Genomic DNA, 20,648 nt, shown 5'->3' on the forward strand with positions numbered 1-20,648 from the left:
AGATAGCAACACACTCCAATGAAATAAGATGTCATGTGAGTGTGTGACAATTGACCTCTTTCCTGAGTGGGCTCTCGCTACTATAGAGTACTGTGGAATTGTGTGTTTGTGTGTGTGCACTGCTCATGTGTGCAGTGGTGTGTGTTTTCCTATTGATTGCAGCCTTTGTGTGTTTTTTATTATTGATCAGGGCCATGTGTCTCTTCGCAGCTGAGTGATCTAAAAGAGAGAACGGGACACACACACACACACAACATATTTTCTAAAAAGATTCTTTCACATTGTTAACTATATATATTAGGGGTGGCAACCTTTCTTTCGATTCCTATTCAGAGGGCTAGGATGCGATAATCTAACGATTATTATTGCATCTTGACACATTAAAATTTCCTTTTTGACTTTTCTGAATCGAGCTATAATCCTTAAAGAGAGGATCACGATGCATCTAAGATTTTTCGATTTATTTTTTATTTTTTTTCCACTACTAATTTCCCCACTACTAAATGACTTCTTCGATGTTGGAGGTATTTTCAAATTTGATTAAAATGGACACATGAAAAGACGTAAATAGTAAGCCAGTGATAAGGATGAGGTGTGCGTGTGCGTGTGTGTGTGTGTGTGTGTGTGTGTGTGTGTGTGTGTGTGTGCGCGTGCGTGCGTGTTTCAGTCAGGATCAAGTGATACCAGAAGTCACACAGGCAAGCAACCATTAATTAACAAACGCTTGGCTAGAGCTGTGTGGACATACCTTGTCGGTGCAGTTTCGTGTGTGTGTGTGTGTGTGTGTTGTGTGTGTGTTTTGTGTGTGTGTGTGTGTGTGTGTGTGTGTGTGTGCCTCCAGATGGCCCTCGCAGATGGATGCCGTGGTCTTAGAAGAGATTACCTCCCTCTATTCTCGTCTCTGCGCTGCTCCTTAACACCGCAGGAGACCTATGACACAGTAGCACAATTAGCTCCGCTAACTAGCGTAGCCTAGCGCTAGTTTAGCACCACCACCTCTCTAGGTCTGTCCACGTGTGGAAGGCTAAATGTGAGTCAGCTCTTGTGCTGTTAGCCTGCAGTGGGTGTGAGCCGGGGGCTTTTACTGTATGTGGCTGCCCCCAATGATCAGTGGTCAGAGTGAGAGAGATCGTTAAATAAAAGATATGAAGTGCAGCGGGCAAAAAGTAACGTTGGCTCTTGGTGTCTGAGAGCGAAAAGGGTTCAGGGAGATTTGGGAAAAGATGAGGGTGGTAAAAAGAAAATTGCTGCTAAGAAGAGAGAGGAAGACAGGGGAGTGGTCAGACGGGGGCTTCGGTGAGGGCTAAATGGTTTATCACTAGCAGAACCCCCCACCCCCCCCCCCAATCCCTGTTTGTCTGCCACACATGGACAGGCAAGGGTCAACTCATGCTGTCTGCTTTTTGGCAGACCAGAAGTCTCTGGAGCAGATTAAGGCCTTCGTGTGTGTGTGTGTGTGTGTGTGTGTGGTGTGGTGTGTGGTGTGTGTGTGTGTGTGTGTTTGTGTGTGTGTGTGGTTGTGTGTGGTTGTGTGTGTGTGTGTGTGTGTGTGTGTGTGTGTGTGTGTGTGTGTGTGTGTGTGTGTGTGTGTGTGTGTGTGTGTGTGTGTGTGTGTGTGTGTGTGTGTGTGTGTGTGTCGTACAAATGTATTTAAGAAGTTAAAAATAATATCCACCAGTGTTGTAACAAAAGTACAAATACTTTATTTATATTTCTGGAAACTTTTACTTTTCCTCCACTACATTTCTCCTAAGCATCCTCGTTACTTGCAAGACATGTTTTTGCACGTTGGAGTGAAAGAGTCTTTTTCACACACAAAATTGAAATGTTTGAATTTGATGTTCAAAAGGATGTGAATAGTATGCTTTACCGTGGCGAAGCCACAATAAAGTTCAGAATCAAAGTTTTTACTTTTACTTCGAATAATTCAGTACATTTAATTTCTGAAAATTACTGATTGATACTTAAGTACAGTAAATATAAGATACGTTTAAGACTTTTAATCAAGTAGTATTCTAAAAGTTGATTTTAATAGGGAGAAAATCAGATATCACGATATTCCTGACCAAATACCTCTATCGATATTGCGGCGATATTCTAGGGTTGACAGTTGGTGCTTTCACAAAATATCTTCACACTTAGATTTTTGATAAATAATTATCGGTAATGTGGACATAATGTCTAAGTGGGGAAAAGGCAAATAATAGAACAGCTACAACGGTCTGGTAAGTTCAGATAATGACATCACTTTACTGTAATGCAGCCTTTAAAACCAGGCACAGACAACACTTCTGTCATATCACGATATCTAGTCTCATATCACGATATTGATATAATATCGATATATTGCCTAGCCCTAATTTTAGTATAAGATACATACTTAGATACACTCCTCTTTAAAGGATGATGACTATCAGACTACAGACATTTGAGCTTTGATTGCCTGAGTCAAAGCTACAGATTTGCCATTTTAAAGGTCCCCTGTGGAGTTTTCTTTTTTTAACAAAGTTTCTACTTGCATTCAGTGATTCTCACCAAAACGTTTTGTGTGTATTAGGCTTAAAGGAACATGGCGACTGAATTATTGGGACTTTAGCTTATTCACCGTATCCCCCCAGAGTTGGATAAGTCCATACATACCTTTCTCATCTCCGTGCGTGTTGTAACCGCACCCACTGCTAGCCTAGCTTAGCACACATCCTGGAGGTAACTAATCTAGCCTACTGCTCCCAATAAGTGACAAAATAACGCCAACATTTTTTGTGATTTGTTTAGTCACAGCGTGTACAAATAACAAGGTCCCATGAGCCATCTTCTAACCGCATACAAACTGGGAACTATATTCTCAGAAAGGCGAAGCACTGCTACTCTCTGCTACTTGGGCGGAGTGATTTGCTCGCAGCACCTGAGAAGCCCCGTGGTGAGGAGCAGAGAGTAACAACGGTGCTTTTCAGGTGTTGCACTAATCACTCCGCCCAGGTAGCAGTGCTTCGCCTTCTGAGAATATAGTTCCCAGTTTGTATACGGTTAGAAGATGGCTGTGTCTCTTGTGACCTTGTTATTTGTACACACTGTGACTATACAAATCACAACATGTAAATTGGAACATGTTGGCGTTATTTTGTCACTTATTGGGAGCAGTAGGCTAGATGGAGCCGGTTACCTCCAGGATGTATGCTAAGCTAGGCTAGCGGTGGGGCCGTCAGACAGAGTTACAACATGCACGGAGATGAGAAGGGTATGTATGGACTTATCTAACTCTGGGGGGATACGGTGAATAAGACTAAAGTCCCAATAAGTCGACGTGTTCCTTTTAAGTAATTAGAATTATAAGCGATGAGAAACATGGCAAAGGATTTGGTGTAAAATCGAAAAGAAAAAGTGCCTATTTGGCAATGTTTCAGATTCAAACCCAATGCTAATAGAGAACCTATGATGACGTTGATGAGGCAATCTTTAAACTTTGAAGGTAGCGGTATCTGGTGGCAACATTTGTCCGCGATCAGCTCCAGCTCCGGCGGAGAGGCCTGAGATCAAAGTAAGCGGTCTACAGATATTGGAGCGCCGTTGAGGAATATCTTTTCTTGTAAAATGTCCATTGTGATCCGTACCACTGTTGTTGTGAAGAGTTCATTAACGGTGGGAAAATGTAATACCGTGACGTCCCTAGTGTGTATCCTTGAGTACTAACAAATGTGTTAAATACATTTCGTTACTGATAAAACATCTGCAAAGCAGATTTATTGAAAATGTTGAAAACCTGCAGCGCTACACATCCATGCTTACCTTCTGGCAGTCTTCTTCTTCTTCCCCGACTTTTCTGCTGTATTGTCGTGTTTCTCAGCACATAAACGCCACCTGTAGTTCAGAGGAATATTGTAAAAATTTGTACCGCATCACTCCTGCATTTTTGTGCACAAGAACATAAAACAAAACAGAGACCCACTCATAAGAACATTGCTGCATAGCGCTCCTAGTGGCCAACATCCTCACAGGGCACCTTTTTAAGTTATCATTCCCATTTAATGAAACCAAATTGACAGCTCTTCTAAAGGTTGAATACGTTCTGAAAGCTTCTGTTCATAACGTTTATACTATTGCAAGCCAAAAGCTGCATACTTCTTTCCAGGGATTATGCCCAAGTGCGTGTCCTCATGCTCAAAGCCTTCCATCACGTCTAGGTCGGGAGTTGTTAAAGTTGAGCTGAAGGTTCAGATGTAGCAGAGCGGTGTAGAGACATGAACCTTTTTATATGAGAAATCTCAATCCTTTGTCTCAAAGTTGTTAGCTCTTTTTGGCAGTGTGAACTTCTTGTGTTGGCGCCTCCCAAGATATTTACTCCAGATTAGTTTTGTGAATGTATGCACTCGGGTACAGTATGTCTGTGGTTTCCATCCAAAATACAGGATCCACTGGAAAAAAAAAAAGGTGATGTCCAATCTGGAACTCATCTGTGAGCAGTCAAGCTCTTTCAAAAAAAAAAAAAAGACTTCCAAGTAATTCAATTGAATTTTATTTATAGTATCAAATCATAACAGAGTTATCTCGAGACACTTTACAGATAGAGTAGGTCTAGACCACACTCTATAAATTCCAAAACCCCAACAATTACAGTAATTCCCTCAAGAGCAAGCATTAGCAGTGGCTATTGCGACAGTGGCAAGGAAAAACTCCCTTTTTAGGATGAGATAGACTATTAACACTACTGGAAAATGACAGGGCCTTCACATCTGGCTTTGGAGAGATCTCTAGCTGAAGACAGAAACATCAAAGATGTCTTCAAAGACTATTTATGTCGGCTCACTCTTAAAAGAAGAAAAAGCCTCTCAAGCACAGGCGACCGTTTAATGTATTTAGTGAGTAGTTAAGGAGCATTCAAGGAAAATTGGAATGTGGGAATATCATGAGCTTTAACTGACCAGCGTCTACTTCCTGACTGTTTTGTTATCTGGCACAAATAGATTTTTTTTTTTTTGTGCCTGGCAACATTATGACATTGGTTATAGTCTATCAGAAGGCACGGGCATGTCTTTGGGACCGCAGTGTTAGTTTTTATTAGAGACAGCTCTTGCTTGAGGTCTGTTTGAAGCCACATCCAAAAAAAAAGCACACTGTAACGGTTGAATAGGCCAAGTTAGAGCCATTGTCACCAGCAAAGACCGAAGAAAGAGGGAATTCCTGTAGTCCCCAACAACAACTGTGATGATGTAACATGGGGTTTATTGTTGTATGCAGAGCCATGCTCACATTACTGAACAGAAATAGCACCCGCTCAGTTCTGTAACCTGGGACATCAAGTGTGTCCGGTGTCATTTGTGTGTTACTGCATGTACTGTGTACAGTATGTGCGCTTTTGACACTATAATGAGTTCCATACAGTGTGTATTGAGCCATGTCGTGGTTGACCGTGTTAAGAGGGCCTCAGACACAGGGACTGGAAAGGGTCTGCCCTCGAGGGGGGGGGAGGGGGAGAATGGACAGGCGAGGACAGAGGCTATATTTAGCCATGATGACTGTCATGCACCAGCAACCCGACACAAACCACCTGTTAAACCTAATGGAGGATCTCCTGCACCTTATTCCCTTTAGGATACATTGCTATTAGGAGAACTATCTATGACTTTGCGGAAGTCAAAGTTACTATCGCTTTGGTAACTTACAGCAAGTAGTAGACAAGTGTTTGTATAAAGTAACGCCAAACTAGCACAGAGGTGCTTCTTGGAAACATCTATTTTGAAACTGTTCCCTATAAAGAGGTTGTAGGACATGGGAAAGAAACCAGCACTGACCATTAGGGCTGCAATGATGAGTCAATTATTGATTAGTGGATCGTCCCCAAAAAATGATCAGCAGCTATTTTGATAGTGGATTACTTGTTTTTAGTCATTGTTTTTAACCGAAATGACATCTTGGTGTATGTGATAGTTTACTGATGTATGTGATGTTTAGGTGCTGGACTGTAGGTTGGAAAAAAACACAAGTCGATAAGGAAAGTAGTTTGTTGTTGCTACCTCACTGGCCACCAGCCACATGCTGCTACATTTGTCTGTAGTTATGTCAACCAGCCATTCTGATGATCCAGTTCCTCTCTTAAAAAGCTAGTCTGCTGGTTACATAGTAAGAGTAAAGATGCGTGTTGAGATGATCCAGCTGGTGTAGCTGATGGACAGGAAACCCCAGCAATGTAGCAATAAATCCTAGCTGTGTGTGTGTGTGTGTGTGTGTGTGTGTGTGTGTGTGTGTGTGTGTGTGTGTGTGTTATATTAATATTAATAATATATAACTGTATTGTAGTATAACTGTAATATTAATGCAGAACATATGCAGGTTGAGAAATTGAGTGGTCTATGCTGGTCACCGTGTACACATCTGTGAAAGAATGTGTTGTGAACAGGGTGAGTGTGCATGCTTAGGACACAGAGGCTTTTTTGTGTGAGTGGGAGTGTGTTTGTGTGTCGCACATTTCCTCAAACAGTGTACATGCTTGTTTGTGTTGTAAAAGCTGTGTGTGTGACACACACACTTTCTGCACAGCTTGTTCCCACAACACAACTATTTTTCCTGTGTTTATTCTTTCCTTCGGTCAATTTAGAGTTGTCACGCTGCTGAAAAATGGGGCATGGGGAAATTACACTTAATTGAATCTTAAATATATCTGAAGTATTGCACACTAGCTTTACAGGCAAGTTAATACAGTTCAGTTTCCCCAGGTTATGTAATTTTAATTTGACGATACCTGATGCCAAAATAAGAGATCAGACTTGTGTGTTTGCTTTGAATGTCCTACTGTATAGGTTGTTTGGAAGACTGTGTTTTTTTCCTTCATCTTCTTCATTCTACTCTGAGGAATCGCTTGCTCAATTTTTCTTCCTTCTCCCGTCTTCTCTCAGGGACATTAAGCCCGACAACATTCTGTTGGACATGAACGGCCACATCCGCCTGGCTGACTTCGGCTCCTGCCTCAAACTGATGGAGGATGGGACGGTAGGTTCTTTTCTTTTTTCTTTTTTTTTTTTTTTTAACCACACTGCTGCTGATGCCTCCTCCGGTCCAAAGCAAACATACCAGAGCTTTACTGACCTCCTCGTCAACTCCCAGGGGTCTCCCAGGAGGAGTGTGTGTGGTTCAGCCGCTCGGCTGCGCTTGCACTTTATGATTCAGACAATTCTTCTAACATAAAAAAAGAAAAATGAAAAGAAAACGTTTCCCCCAGGTGTTACATAACAGTAAAATGACAGGATGAAATACACGATCAAAGAAGTGCCTGAGTATGTCTCCAATGTTAATATAGTGAAGAGGTTATATTACCATTTGAACAAATAAATTCAGGGCTTGTTGGACGCTTCTTGGCACATCCGTTTCAGACTAAAACGTCCAGAATGAGGCTTTGAATCGTGATGAGAGTGGATGTCTTTGGTGTTTTTATCTGTATTAAAGCAACTTCCTAAAAAATAAAGAGAGACGATGACAGCATGTGATTGATCCCAATTCCAACATCTGCTTTTTCTCTTCCACTGTGGAACTGTTGGCGCTTAATTCCGGCTTCAGCATAAATGTGCATTCTGAAAATGTTAAAAGGAGCTCCAAAAAAAAAACAACTGTGCAGACCAGGGGAGTCATCCTGTAGTGGATGGATAATGCTCTTTTTTGGGTTGTTTGGTTGATGTTGCCGGGGGTATTCAGCCTGTAACTCATCAGCATCCTTACTTGAATTGACAACCAAAATATTGTACTTTCTGCTCCGCTACGTTCATCTGACCGCTTAAGTTACTAGTTACTTTACAAGATTTGTGCACTCAAAACACATGTAGTTTATATAAATGACATAAATAAATAAATAATAAATACAATGTTTTATTATAATTTAAACTACCCAACCGTAAGAACTGTTTGGATCGTTTCCAGTTTCTAAAATGTGAGGATTTTTCTGCGTTGAGTACTTTTTAATTTGAATACTTTAAGTACATTTTACTGATGATACTTACCTACTTTTACTTAAGTAACCTTTTCAATGCAGGACTTTTACTTGCAACGGAGTATTTTTTTGACAGGCGCGCGTACACTTAGAGGTTTATGCCTCGACGCAGAGGTCCAGCGTTCGAGTCCGACCTGTGACAATTTCTTGCATGTCTTCCCCCCCCCTCTCTCCCCTTTCTCACCTAGCTGTCCTATCAAAATAAAGGCGAAAATGCCTCAAAAAATAATCTTTAAATACTTTTACATTTTTGTAATGTGAGATTTTGCCTCATATGTCGTTATTATGGATTTTTTTTGTTGACTTTTGTTTTGTCCCCCTGCTAGGTCCAGTCCTCCGTGGCGGTCGGGACTCCAGACTACATCTCCCCAGAAATCCTCCAGGCTATGGAGGACGGGAAGGGCAAGTATGGCCCTGAGTGTGACTGGTGGTCCCTGGGAGTCTGCATGTATGAAATGCTGTACGGCGAGACTCCTTTCTATGCAGAGTCCCTGGTGGAAACCTACGGGAAGATCATGAACCACAAGGTGAGCTGATGGAGCTGCTTCTCCGTATGTGTGAATCAGGGTTTCCGTGGAGTCCTAAGAAGTCTATTAAAAAGTCTTACATTTTGTGAAGTAATGTGTTCTAGGTCTTAAATAGGGCTGTGTATTGGCAAGAATCTGGCAATACGCTACGTATCACGATACATGGGTATATTGCAATATATTTCGATACTGTGCGTAAGGCGATATATTGGGATTTTAAGTATAATTTTAGAAAAACTAATATTTAAAAAAAGACAAGATGTGCATAAAAGTCAAAGACGTTTAATTTAGGTAAACAATTCAGTACACAGAAAAGCAAACTGCCAGTTTGGGATTGTGGTTCACAGGTTCTTAGTGAGCTAATGTTGATATGCTAAAGTAGGCCAAAGTTCAGCCATAGCTACATTGTTAGCTTCTAGTAAAAAGTCAGGCTCTGCTAGGCACTGTTAGGCAAGGACACTAGTGGTGGGTCTCAGCATAGCCATCTAGCGGTAGGGGGTTTAAACACAACATAAATGTGGACCACTGTCTTACATCAATATTTTTGCATGTAAACTTCAAAAAAACAAAAATCAATACAGTATTGCAAAATAAAATATCGTGATACTCAAGTGTATAGATTTTTTCGTACACCCCTAGTCTTAAATAATTTTAAACGGGTCTGAAATTCCCTACCTCAATGTAACGCCACCTCTAATGCTCATTGAAATGCTCCCGCAGCGCTTTAAGAATTTTTTTATTTCATTATTTTATTTTATTCTGTGGTCTTGTAGTTCTTTCGGTTACTAGTGCAAATGTAATTTGCTGTTTTACGACTACAAATGAGACCAGCATGCAACTAATATTGCAGCCAATCGAGACACCAGTCCTATCATGCCAATGAGGAAATCTGGGAATTGTTTCAGACGATGTCCCTGAACTCTGACTCTTTTTTTTTTTTTTTATGTTGCGATATAGGTCTTAAATTTAATTCATAATGGTCTTAAAAAGTCTTAAATTTGACTTGTTGAAACCTGTAGAAACCATGGTAAATTTGCATGTCAACACATTACTGAGAAATACCCATGCTGTAGTAAAAGAGTTTTGAAAGATGGGATGTATAAGCATGAAGTAGAAACAAAGTGGAAGTAGGAAATGTGCCAGTGTTGATACTGTGCATGTACAGTGGATCTCTGTTGCCTGCCTCTAATGCATTGCATCACATGTTGCACAGGAGCGGTTCCAGTTCCCACAGCAGATAACAGACGTGTCGGAGGACGCTAAGGATCTGGTACGCCGGCTATTTGCAGTCGAGAGCACCGATTGGGCCAGAACGGCATCGAGGACTTCAAGCACCACCCCTTCTTCGTTGGTAAAGTCTGACGGCACATATGCCAATATGTCTTCCCTTGGTTCAATGTTGTTTCTAATTCTAATATAAATATAGAGCTCACATGTATTTTTTTTAATCTAGTTTTTATCAAGTCGGATTTGCTACCTCTATCATTCAATAGATTTCTCCATGAAGATTTAGGGCCCTATCTCGCACCCGGCGTAGCGCAAAGCCCGACGCAAGTGTCTTGTCCATGTCCATGTCGTTTAAACAGCAAATGCACCTGCGCCCGTGGGCGTGCTGGTCTTGCAGGGAGGTGTGTTCAGGTGCATTCTGTGCGTATTGCTATCTTGAGGTCAGCGTTAAGTGATCGCGCCATTGACCAACAAAAACCTGGTCTAAAGTCAATAATGCAGCATTTCATTGTTATTTTACCAGTGCATTAGTAAAATGTGCCTAGGCTCGTGCACAGCGCACGCACACTATGCTTTTTACACACACAGGGACGCGCAGCAGAACGCAAACATGCAAAAGATAAAAAATAAAAATATTACAATGTGAAATAGTATTATGATATGATCTGCTCGCGTGAGCAGATCAGTTTCTTCTCCTGAAAATCTCTCCTTCCTGCTTAGCGAATCCGCCATCATAATAGCAATGCGCCATGGTCCAAACGCGGCTGGCTTTTAAAGGGAATGGGAGATGACCCTCTGATTGGTTTATTGCATGTTACGCCCAAAACACACCTATGATTAATGAAGACACTAAGTACAACCCTTTTGAACCATGCGCCCGGCGCACGACCCTTTTTTTCTGCTGTCAAACTAGCAAAAGTGGATTCATACACGCCCTAAATGCACCTAAATGCATATCTATCTATCTATCTATCTATCTATCTATCTTGTGGACAGTTTATTGACACACATGAGTATCGGTTATTTAAATTAGGCTTTTTTTCCCCCTCCTTTTGTTGTATTTTCTTCTTTATGTTATGTACATATGTTTGTGTTTTCATCTTCATTGACCATTTATATTTTAGATGTTATTTATTTTCCTTTTTTGGGTTACACAAATCTCAACATGATCCTTTTTACTCTTTTTAATGCGTGACGCTTTTTGTATCTTGTTTTTTGTTCAAATAAACAAATTAAACTATGAAAAATATGCAAAAACTTCATATACTGCACGTATTGTAGTATATTGAAGAAAGAATGCCTTTTCAACAGAAGATAACAAAGATTATTTATTTTTTTACCCTTATAGATACATTGTTTTGACTTTACAGTATATCTCTAAACAGGTTTAATAAATGAATACAGTTTCAATAATTGTCAGTTTAAGGTATCCAGAGTTCATAGGTTTGTGCCTCTATTATGTGCTTATTAATAAGGGAGTTATGGATCCTGCTGTGTTCTAATTGTGACCTCTCGTGTGTTCAGGCATCGATTGGGAGAACATTCTTACGTGTGAGGCGCCGTACATCCCCGAGGTCAGCAGTCCTACAGATACCTCCAACTTTGACGTGGATGACGACTGCCTGAAGAACTCGGTACGAGGATTGTATTCACATTTGTCTTCTAATCGCGTATATTGGACGTGACAAACTCACTCCTTTTGTCATGTTTTCTTTTGATATTTCAGGAGACCATGCCCCCTCCCTCTCACACTGCCTTCTCTGGCCACCACCTGCCCTTTGTGGGCTTCACCTACACCAGTAAATGGTAAGTGCTACCACGGCAACCAGCAGAGGTGGAAAGTAACGAATTACGATTACTCAAGTTACTGTAATTGAGTAGTTTTTTTTGTTTCTTAGTTTTTAAAATCTGTAATTTTACTTTGACTTAAAGCTACATTGGGTAAGAATTTCTCCCATCTAGCGGTGAAATTGTATAAGACAACCAACTGAATATTAGCCTAGAAATCTAGACGCAGCCTAGCGGCAGCAAATGTAATGTTGCAGCCAGGGTCAGTCTAGCAACTCTCCGTTGGCTTGCGAGCTGGAAAAACCAAACTCTGGTCAGGCCAATCGCATCGTGTATAGAGTCGGTGGGCGGGGCTTAACATAATGAAGGCAGAGTTGCAACGGTTCCACATGAATTCCCTGCTACTTGAAAACAAAGACGATGGCTGCTGCTGCTGGCGAACAGCGACCTTTGGCTTTGGCTTTGGCCGCGACTCTGGAAGACTTGGAGTTAAAAGAACAAAGAACGGCACTGAAGTCATTCTTAAAAAAAGGAAGATGTGTTCAGAGTTTTGCCGACCAGCCACGGCAAAAGTTGAATCTATCAACTAGCGTTGCTCTGGCTGGTTGTAGCGCTATCCTACTGCGTGCAGAGGGAATTTGAAAGACAAGCGTTTATCCCGCCCCTCGGATTGAGCCCTGCCAATGGCGCGTTCCCAGACCCAACATCATGATGTGGGTCTGGCTTGTCAGGCTAACTGAATATGACCTTCTAGCCCTTCCTCCTACGGTGGCCGAACCCGAAATTAGCTCTCTCCATCGTTTACACGCAGCTGTTCTAGCCACTCCAATATTAACTTTGGTCTTGTTGCTTTGCCTGTCGCGTTGTCGTTTTTAATTCTCCTTTTCGCTTATCTATCAACGAACTCAAATCATCAAATGCTTTTTTTATTTTTTATTTTTTTATTTTTTACTTTTTACTTTTTTTCAAGGTTTTGTCGCTTATTTTTTATTTTTATTAGATTTTTTATTTTTACCTTTTGGCTCTGGTCCTTAACAAATCACAAAAGACTGTGATTTAATTAAATAAGTATAAATAAGATATTAAAATAGGTATAAATATAACAAAGTATGTCTTCACTTGCTGTTAAAAAGTAGCTTTTACTTTGAGTTTTAAATTAGCTACTTTTTTACTTTTACTAGAGTAGATTTTTATACCGGTAACTTGACTTGTACTCAAGTAATCGTACTTTGACTTAAGTAGAATATTTTTGTACTCTTTCCCCCTCTGGCAACCAGATATATAAATAGACTGTACATAAAAGGTTATTTTTAACCGCCGCCTAAATTTAGACTTCGGCGTTGGTCATTTGGTGTCTTTTTTTTTTTTTTTTTTGTAGTTGTTGAAAAGTCTTTCTTCACACTTCATTATTATGACGGTGATTAGGGGATCTTTAGTGGACGGATGCAATGAAGCCAAGGCACTATTTTCCTCCCCAGTATTTTTTCCAGTTGGCACAATTAGGATCATTGTTATCCATTTTCACCACTTAAATAAAGACAGATGAAAAAACGTGTGGCACCTTGTCACACTCTGGCATGATATATAATTAGTAATCACACCGATTTCCCGGCCAGGCCTTGTCACTGCATAGCATTGAGGCGTAGGAGTGTTGAATTAGCTTCCATCCCTAATAAGGTGATGTTCAGGAGCCGCTGTAGAGCTTCACACTCAGCTCTCCCCGTGAGAAAGCAACAAACCCACCACTTTCTTATCTCTTCAAGGCTCCGTGATAATGGTCTTTTCTACTCTTTCTTTCTTTCTCTCTTTCCCCCTCTCTCTCTCTCTCTCTCTCTCTCCCCCTTTCTCTCTCCCACACTCCCCATCTTCCTTTATGCGGCTGTCATTCCTTTTCCCCCCTCCCTCCCTCTCCCCCTTCTTCCATGACTCAACATCCTCTCATCTTTCAACTCATCGCTATCTCTGTCGTCCACTTCCCTTTCCTGTTTCCCCCTCCTCCTGCTGTTTCTCTGTCATTTCCCCCCCCCCCCTCCCTTAACAAAACACTTTCATATTGAATTTTCTAATATGGTTTAAAACCATTATTCCCATTTTGCAACTCTATAAATGGCTTTTTTTTCTCCCCTTATCATTCAACCTCTGTGCCATTTTAATCCAATTTCCTCTCTTTTTTTCATCACTGACCCTCGCTGGTACTGTTTCCATGTCTCCTACACCTTTCTCTTCACTACATTTTTTTCCTGCCCCCCCACCCTGTAGTACCATATCTGACCGGGCTTGCCTGCGACAGCTGGCAGGGGAGCCGGGTAAGGCAGGCCGGGACCAGTTGGACCTGGATGTCCAGCGAGGCCTGGAGGACAGCCTGGCCACAGAGGCTTATGAGAGGAGGATCCGTCGCCTGGAGCAGGAGAAAGTAGAGCTGAGCCGCAAACTCCAAGGTAAGGCTGACAGACAACATTTCTCTTAGCAATTTGAGGCTGAGAGGGAGGAGACCCATTAGTGCATTCATTCTACTGTTGTCAAAAGGTATGCTTAAAGAGTTCAGATTACCAAAACGTGCACGCATACATTTACTCTGACATACATACTAGAGAATGGATACCCGACCCGAACCCGATGGGACAGGACAGGACGGGCCGGGTCGGGTTCGGACAGATATTTAGAAATGATGTTTGTGTCGGGCTCGGTTACATCAGCGCGATATCATTGGGCTTCTTGTGCGCGCCTGTGTTAACGTGCGCTTGTTGCCCCGTGTGCGCCGACGCGCTCCTCTGTTGACATTTCCGAATGCCTTCCTACAGTTGCTTAATAAAAGTGGGCTTTCCACACAAACAAACGTACATGTGTCATTAGTATGAGAAAAAAAAAGAGATTTTAACTGTGTCGGGCTCGTGTCAGGCTCGGACATAAATATCTTAGTGCCTGTCTGTCTCGGGCCGGGCTCGGTTACTGCTCTGTCGGACCCGGGCCGGGCTCGGACAGAAAAATGCGGCCCGATCCGCACTGATACTGTAAACCCACACTGTACTGTACATTTAGTGGTCTATATAGAATGTGTGACAAAAAGTTTTTTTTAAAAAACATCTGAATAAATGGATCATATTGAGATTCCTCTTTTATTAGGTATTGTCTCCTCACATCCAAGTTTTATTTGAAAGAAACAAACAAAAAACATCAACAACAAGGAACACATAACTAATGCGTCTCCCCTGACCGGTTGCAGAGGCGACTCAGACGGTGCAGGCGCTGCAGCACCCGACGGGCGAGGGCCCCGTCAGCGCCAACAAGGAGGTGGAGATCAGGAGTCTGAAGAGCGAGATCGACATCCTCAAGAAGCAGATCGCTGGTCAGGATTTATTATTTTTTTTCCTCTTCATTCACCAACTTTAGGGGTTTGAATTCACCTGCTACTCACTGACTTACCAGCCTAATTTTAAGTTTGGGAAAACCCTAAATAGAACTTTGGAGAATTTGTAAACCCTTGGAAACAAACTAACACAGCCACTGTTGAATTGTGTGTCTGTTAAACTGGTGCTGCACACCCTGCTCGCTGTCATTGGCTGAGAGTTAAACCCCTGCGGGCCTATTATTCTATAGACATTGTTCCTTAAGGATAATACTGCATAATATACCTTTTTAAGTAACGTTTTATTAAATTTTAAACATATTTGTGTGTGTGTGTGTGTGTGTGTGTGTGTGTGTGTGTGTGTGTGTGTGTGTGTGTGTGTGTGTGTTTTTTTTTTTTTTTTTTTTTTTGTGTGTGTTTTTTTTTTGTGTGTGTCAGAGTCGGGCCAACTTGAGAAGCAGCTGGAGGACGTGTCGTTGGCGCGCAGGGATCTGGAGGACTCATCCAAACACGCCAAGACTCTGGAGAAACAGATGAAGAGTGTTACACAGGAGAGGGATGACATACACAAGGTAGAAGCAGTATTGTAAGGGGTGTCTGTGTGTGTGTGTGTGTGTGTGTGTCTGTGTGTTCCTTATTTTAGTAACAGATGCTGTGCCCCTAGTGTAGGAAAGTCTACTAAACATTACCTATAGTAACACAAAATTTGCTCTTGGTCTTGATGCACGACAGTGCTTCAAAAATACTTATACTATTGTAAATTTTTACTTTGCTAAGACATGATACAAAAGTGTGTATTTGAATGTGTGAAGTTCCATGAACAGGCGTGCCAATTACAATGTGTTTAAAGGAAAAATCCGGCGCAAAATGAACCGTTCACATATACGTGCGGGCGCCATCTTGGAAAAACGGTCACAACCAGTCAAACGACGAACGTTCGACTGGTCGTGACTGTCTTTGTAAACTATCTTTTTAATAAACTGTCTGTACACTTACAAAGTTGTCAATGCTTCGGTTTACATGTAGGGACCCTCAATATGCTACCGTGGAAGTGTGGTGCTATTTAGAGCCTTGATAGTGGTGTAGAAATAGTTATTTCTTTTTACTTTACCCTCTGCCCCGACCGACTAACTTTATAAGCTAATTAGCGGTTTGCGATAAAACTGGTCACATTCGATTAGCATGGAAACCTATAGCAGAGAACGGTCGACTCAGTACACACGTGTTATTAAGCCCTAGGTTCATTTTGCGCCGGATTTGTCCTTTTTAATACCGCATACGCATTCCTCATCAAAAACCTTTTTTTTCTTCCCACGAGCACTAAGCCCTGCATGGTACAGTAGCTGTGCCTACAAACACAATGATACCAATGTTCAAAATATGAAAGACCAGAAAAAAGAACTGATTGCTTTGATTTTGGTGGCAAAAAGTCAAATAAACGCCTTGCTTATATTGAGATGGATTCTCCTTGAAGTCACTGTGAGAATCTAAATGTTGATCTACGCTCTCCTTTTTTTTTCCTGGCCAGGATCTTGCCGAGTCCAACGAGAAGCTGAAGTCTCAGGCGAAAGAGCTGAAGGAGGCCCACAGCCAGAGAAAACTGGCCATGCAGGAGTTTTCGGAGCTTAACGAGAAGCTCACGGACCTCAGGTAGGATCCGCTTCCCCTCAGACCATTTCTCACAGCCAACACACCTACACTTCATACCTTTTTTTTTTATGTCCGAACTGGAATTATTGTGACCATGTATTTTGCTCAGGGTCCATTTCATTGTTTTGACTGAACTTTTCACCCAGGTCGGTGAAGCAGCGTCTGGCTCGCCAGTTGCGCGACAAGGAGGAGGAGATGGAGAGCCAGACTCAGAAGCTTGAGGCGCTTCGCCTTGAGGTGCGGAAGTCTGAGAGGGCCAGGAAAGAGGTAGAGTAGTCTCCCTGTGGTTGCTAGAACACCATTGTTCCGTCGCCAGTGACTGGTCGGTGCACAAAATGGCATCTGTGTATTGTCCTCAATATCACATTTCTAGAAATAGTTCTAGATTTCCACGATTATTGATACAGTAGATTTAGAAACAATGTTGCAATGGCTGTATTTCATTTGATTTGATGTGTTTCTACACACTTGCAAGAACATGACAGACATTTGGGTAGATTTTCATCTATTTAGAGTAACACAGCACATGAGAATTGCCTTAGGTTAATCACGCAGCACAATACATTGGAATAAAGCCACAAAGTATATATGTTTGTGTAAGTTCTTTTGTGTATTGGTGCAGTTATGTGTGGTTGGAATGTTTAGCTTGTGCATGTTTTTGATGGGATTTTATAGGTTACGATTGTATTAACATGTATAAAAAAAGAAAAGATGCCTACTTCTGCTCCTGGTGGGTTAAATTTAGGGCTGCACGATATGAGGAAAATATGCGATAACAATAATATTACGTACGATGAATAAACCGATACTAAAGGGTGCTCAGTTTAGTCTTTCTGCTGCTTGCAGTATTCTGCTAAAATACAACACATGGCTTGTTGAACTTAAAACAAACGAAAGGAAATCCTTTCCAACATTCTTTTATTGAGCAAAATTAAACATTGAATTGAATATAAAAGGCACCACTAAAAAAAGAATGGCCGCTACATTTTAAAGGACAGTTTTCTGCTGATATTTTCTTTCGACCAACACAAAACAGGATGTGTGTATTGCGGCAGTTGATATCGCGATGACAATACAGAAAAACTTTATATTGTGCAGCCCTGGTTGAAATGGGTGCATAAGGGGAACAGTGGTGTGTGATGTATGCTTGCATCCAATCACTGGAGTTTACGTGTGAATCAGATGGAGGTGCAGGCGGAGGAGAAGACAGCGGAGGCTCAGAAAGAGAGGAAGCTGAGAGAGCGTAATGAGCAGTACAGCCGACAGCTGGAGGAGGAGCTGGAAGGGCTTAAGGTAAGCGTGCCAACAAACACAGCTGAACATGGACCTGTCCATCCACAGAGTCTCTGCGCACTCTGTGAGTCTCAGCGCATTCCTAAAAGACTCAGACTCATAGTTCAGACCAGAAGTATTTACTGTATACAGTTGTGCGTTTGCTCTGTACTGACACAAAGGGTTATATTTTAACGATCTAAGCACACGGCGTGAAGCGCCTGGCGCGAATCCACTTTTGCTAGTTTAATCATGGGGAAAAAAAAGGGTCCGTACGCCAGGTGCATGGTTCAAAAGGGTTGTACTTAGTGTCTTCATTAATCATAGGTGTGTTTTGGGCGTAACATGCAATAAACCAATCAGAGCGTCCTCTCCCATTCCCTTTAAAAGCCAGGCGCGTTTGTCCCTCGGTGCGTTGCTATTATGATGGCGGATTCGCTAAGCAGGAAGGAGAGATTTTTAGGGGAAGAAACTGATCTGCTCGCGCGTGATGTGAAAGCGCGCGAGCAGATCATGTACAGTACAGGCCAAAAGTTTGGACACACCTTCTCATTCAATGTGTTTCTTTATTTTCATGACTATTTACATTGTAGATTCTCACTGAAGGCATCAAAACTATGAATGAACACATATGGAATTATGTACTTAACAAAAAAGTGTGAAATAACTGAAAACATGTCTTATATTTTAGATTCTTCAAAGTAGCCACCCTTTGCTTTTTTGATAACTCTGCAAACCCTTGGTGTTCTCTCAATGAGCTTCATGAGGTAGTCACCTGAAATGGTTTTCACTTCACAGGTTTGCTTTGTCAGGGTTAATTAGTGGCATTTTTACCCTTATTAATAAAAAAGCAAAGGGTGGCTACTTTGAGGAATCTAAAACATAAGACATCTTTTCAGTTATTTCACACTTTTTTGTTAAGTACATAATTCCATATGTGTTCATTCATAGTTTTGATCCCTTCAGTGAGAATCTACAATTTAAATAGTCATGGAAATAAAAAGGAAACGCATTGAATGAGAAGGTGTGTCCAAACTTTTGGCCTGTACTGTATGGCACGAGCACTATGCCACCAAAACTCCACAAGGTGAAGCAGGCGTTAAAATAACAAGGAAATGCTGCGTTATTGACTTTAGACCAGGTTTTTGTTGGTCAATGGCGTGATCACTTTCCGCTGCCTCAAGATAGCAATACGCCCTGAACACACCTCCCTGTAAGACCAGAGAGATGGGGGCAGGTGCATTTGCTATTTAAACGATGCAGGCGCTGGACCGGAAATTGACAGCTGCGTCGGTCTTAATCGAGCAAAGACACTTTGCATCGGGTGCAAGATAGTCTTAGACAGGGAAACAGCGATCGTGTGTTTTTTCGCAGGGTTGCGCGTCAATGAAACGGCCCATTGTGTTCTTTAACCGCCCAATGTAGCACAAGTAGACTTTATATTTCACAACTACTGTTTTCCCTCAGATCGTTTATAGATCTCGTCGTTTCCGACCGCACTTGAAGGCAGCTTCATTTCCCAGAGAAAGGAAAGAGACGAGCGAGACAGACCGACTGTGCTTTGTTGTTGGGCAAACATTCAGCTTTTACACCAACTCCTGGACAGTTCAGGGCTTTTGTTTTGTGTTGTAAAACTTTCTTGCTGCAGCGATAGAGACATTGAGGTTTCCTGTTTCCTGTACACGTCTGATCGTCGGTTACATGATCGGCAACTGCGGCGTGACGTCGGGTTGCGTCTCCCAAAAGTTGAGTCGGTGTGAACTTTTCGCCGCAGGCCTGCTGCGTTTTTTCTTTTTTGCATGTCTCCCCCCACGACATCCTCCGCCGCAGGCTAAACGCACTACCCCCATTAAAAATGAATGAAAAGACCTGTGTTTTTGCCGCACCGTCTGACAGGCCGACGCATGCTGCGTGAATGGCCACTTATTGATCCCCGTTCACACTTTTCTCTCCATACTTTACTGATCTTTATGTCTGCCGCTCAACCTCACCAGCCCCACTTTTACTCCGTATTCCAGCTGAAGCAGGCCGGCCCCTCTGCCGTCCCGGCCTCAGCGGACCAGACCCAGGAGGTGGGCCGCCTGCGGGGAGACCTGGAGAAGAAAACGCTCCTGTACGAGGAGGAGCTGGCACGCAGGGAAGCGCAGCACAGCTCGGAGCTGAAAGCCCTGCGCAAGGAGCTGCGGGACGCTGAGAGCCAACACCTCGCCCTGCAGAAAGAGATCCTGATGCTCAAAGACAAGCTGGACAAGACTCGCCGCGAGAGGTACTTTATCACTTTTTCTTTTCTTTTTCCCCCCCCATTTGATCAAGGCAAATGTTTTTTTCTTCCACTAATTACTTTTTGGTGTGGTGGTGTCCAATGTCCTGGCTGTCATGACATTATTTTTATTTTTTTTTCGTTGTCCTTTCCAGTGATGATTGCATCAGGTAATTACAGTTATATTGGTATCAGTGTGTAGTAATTGGGACGTAGTGTTTTGAATAGTTAATCTAATTTTTGTTAGATGATAATATTGTTAGAATGTAATAGTTGTGTTTCCCCTAACCCAAGGAGAGAGTAACCCCTTAAGCAGGTAACTTTCATCCAGCAGCAATAGCAAATGCACCTGCGCCCATCTGTGCGCCCCATGGGCGTGCTGGTCTTACAGGGAGGTGTGTTCAGGTGCATTCTTGGCGTATTGCTACCTTGAGGGTAGCGGAAAGCGATCCCGCCATTGACCAACAAAAACCTGGTCTAAGGTCAACAACTCAACATTTCATTGTTATTTTAACGGCGCATTAGTAAAAGCTTGTGCACACTATGCTCGTTACACACACAGGGACGCGCAGCAGCACACAAACATGCAAAAGATTACAAATA

General features: G+C 42.1%; 1 protein-coding gene across 1 annotated transcript in view; it reads left to right on the plus strand.

Moving 5' to 3' along the window:
* cdc42bpab (CDC42 binding protein kinase alpha (DMPK-like) b) overlaps window positions 1–20,648 on the plus strand; it is a 108,482-nt gene that overhangs the window by 60,728 nt on the left and 27,106 nt on the right. Inside the window, 13 exon segments of the mRNA XM_039782061.1 lie at window positions 6,891–6,984; window positions 8,302–8,502; window positions 9,716–9,779; window positions 9,782–9,853; window positions 11,254–11,363; window positions 11,456–11,535; window positions 13,777–13,955; window positions 14,741–14,863; window positions 15,302–15,435; window positions 16,392–16,513; window positions 16,660–16,780; window positions 17,696–17,806; window positions 19,804–20,051. Of these exon segments, the coding sequence (XP_039637995.1) occupies window positions 6,891–6,984; window positions 8,302–8,502; window positions 9,716–9,779; window positions 9,782–9,853; window positions 11,254–11,363; window positions 11,456–11,535; window positions 13,777–13,955; window positions 14,741–14,863; window positions 15,302–15,435; window positions 16,392–16,513; window positions 16,660–16,780; window positions 17,696–17,806; window positions 19,804–20,051 (1,659 nt within the window).

The sequence above is a fragment of the Perca fluviatilis genome, chromosome 18 (assembly GCF_010015445.1).
Source record: "Perca fluviatilis chromosome 18, GENO_Pfluv_1.0, whole genome shotgun sequence".
Taxonomy (NCBI): Eukaryota; Metazoa; Chordata; class Actinopteri; order Perciformes; family Percidae; genus Perca; species Perca fluviatilis.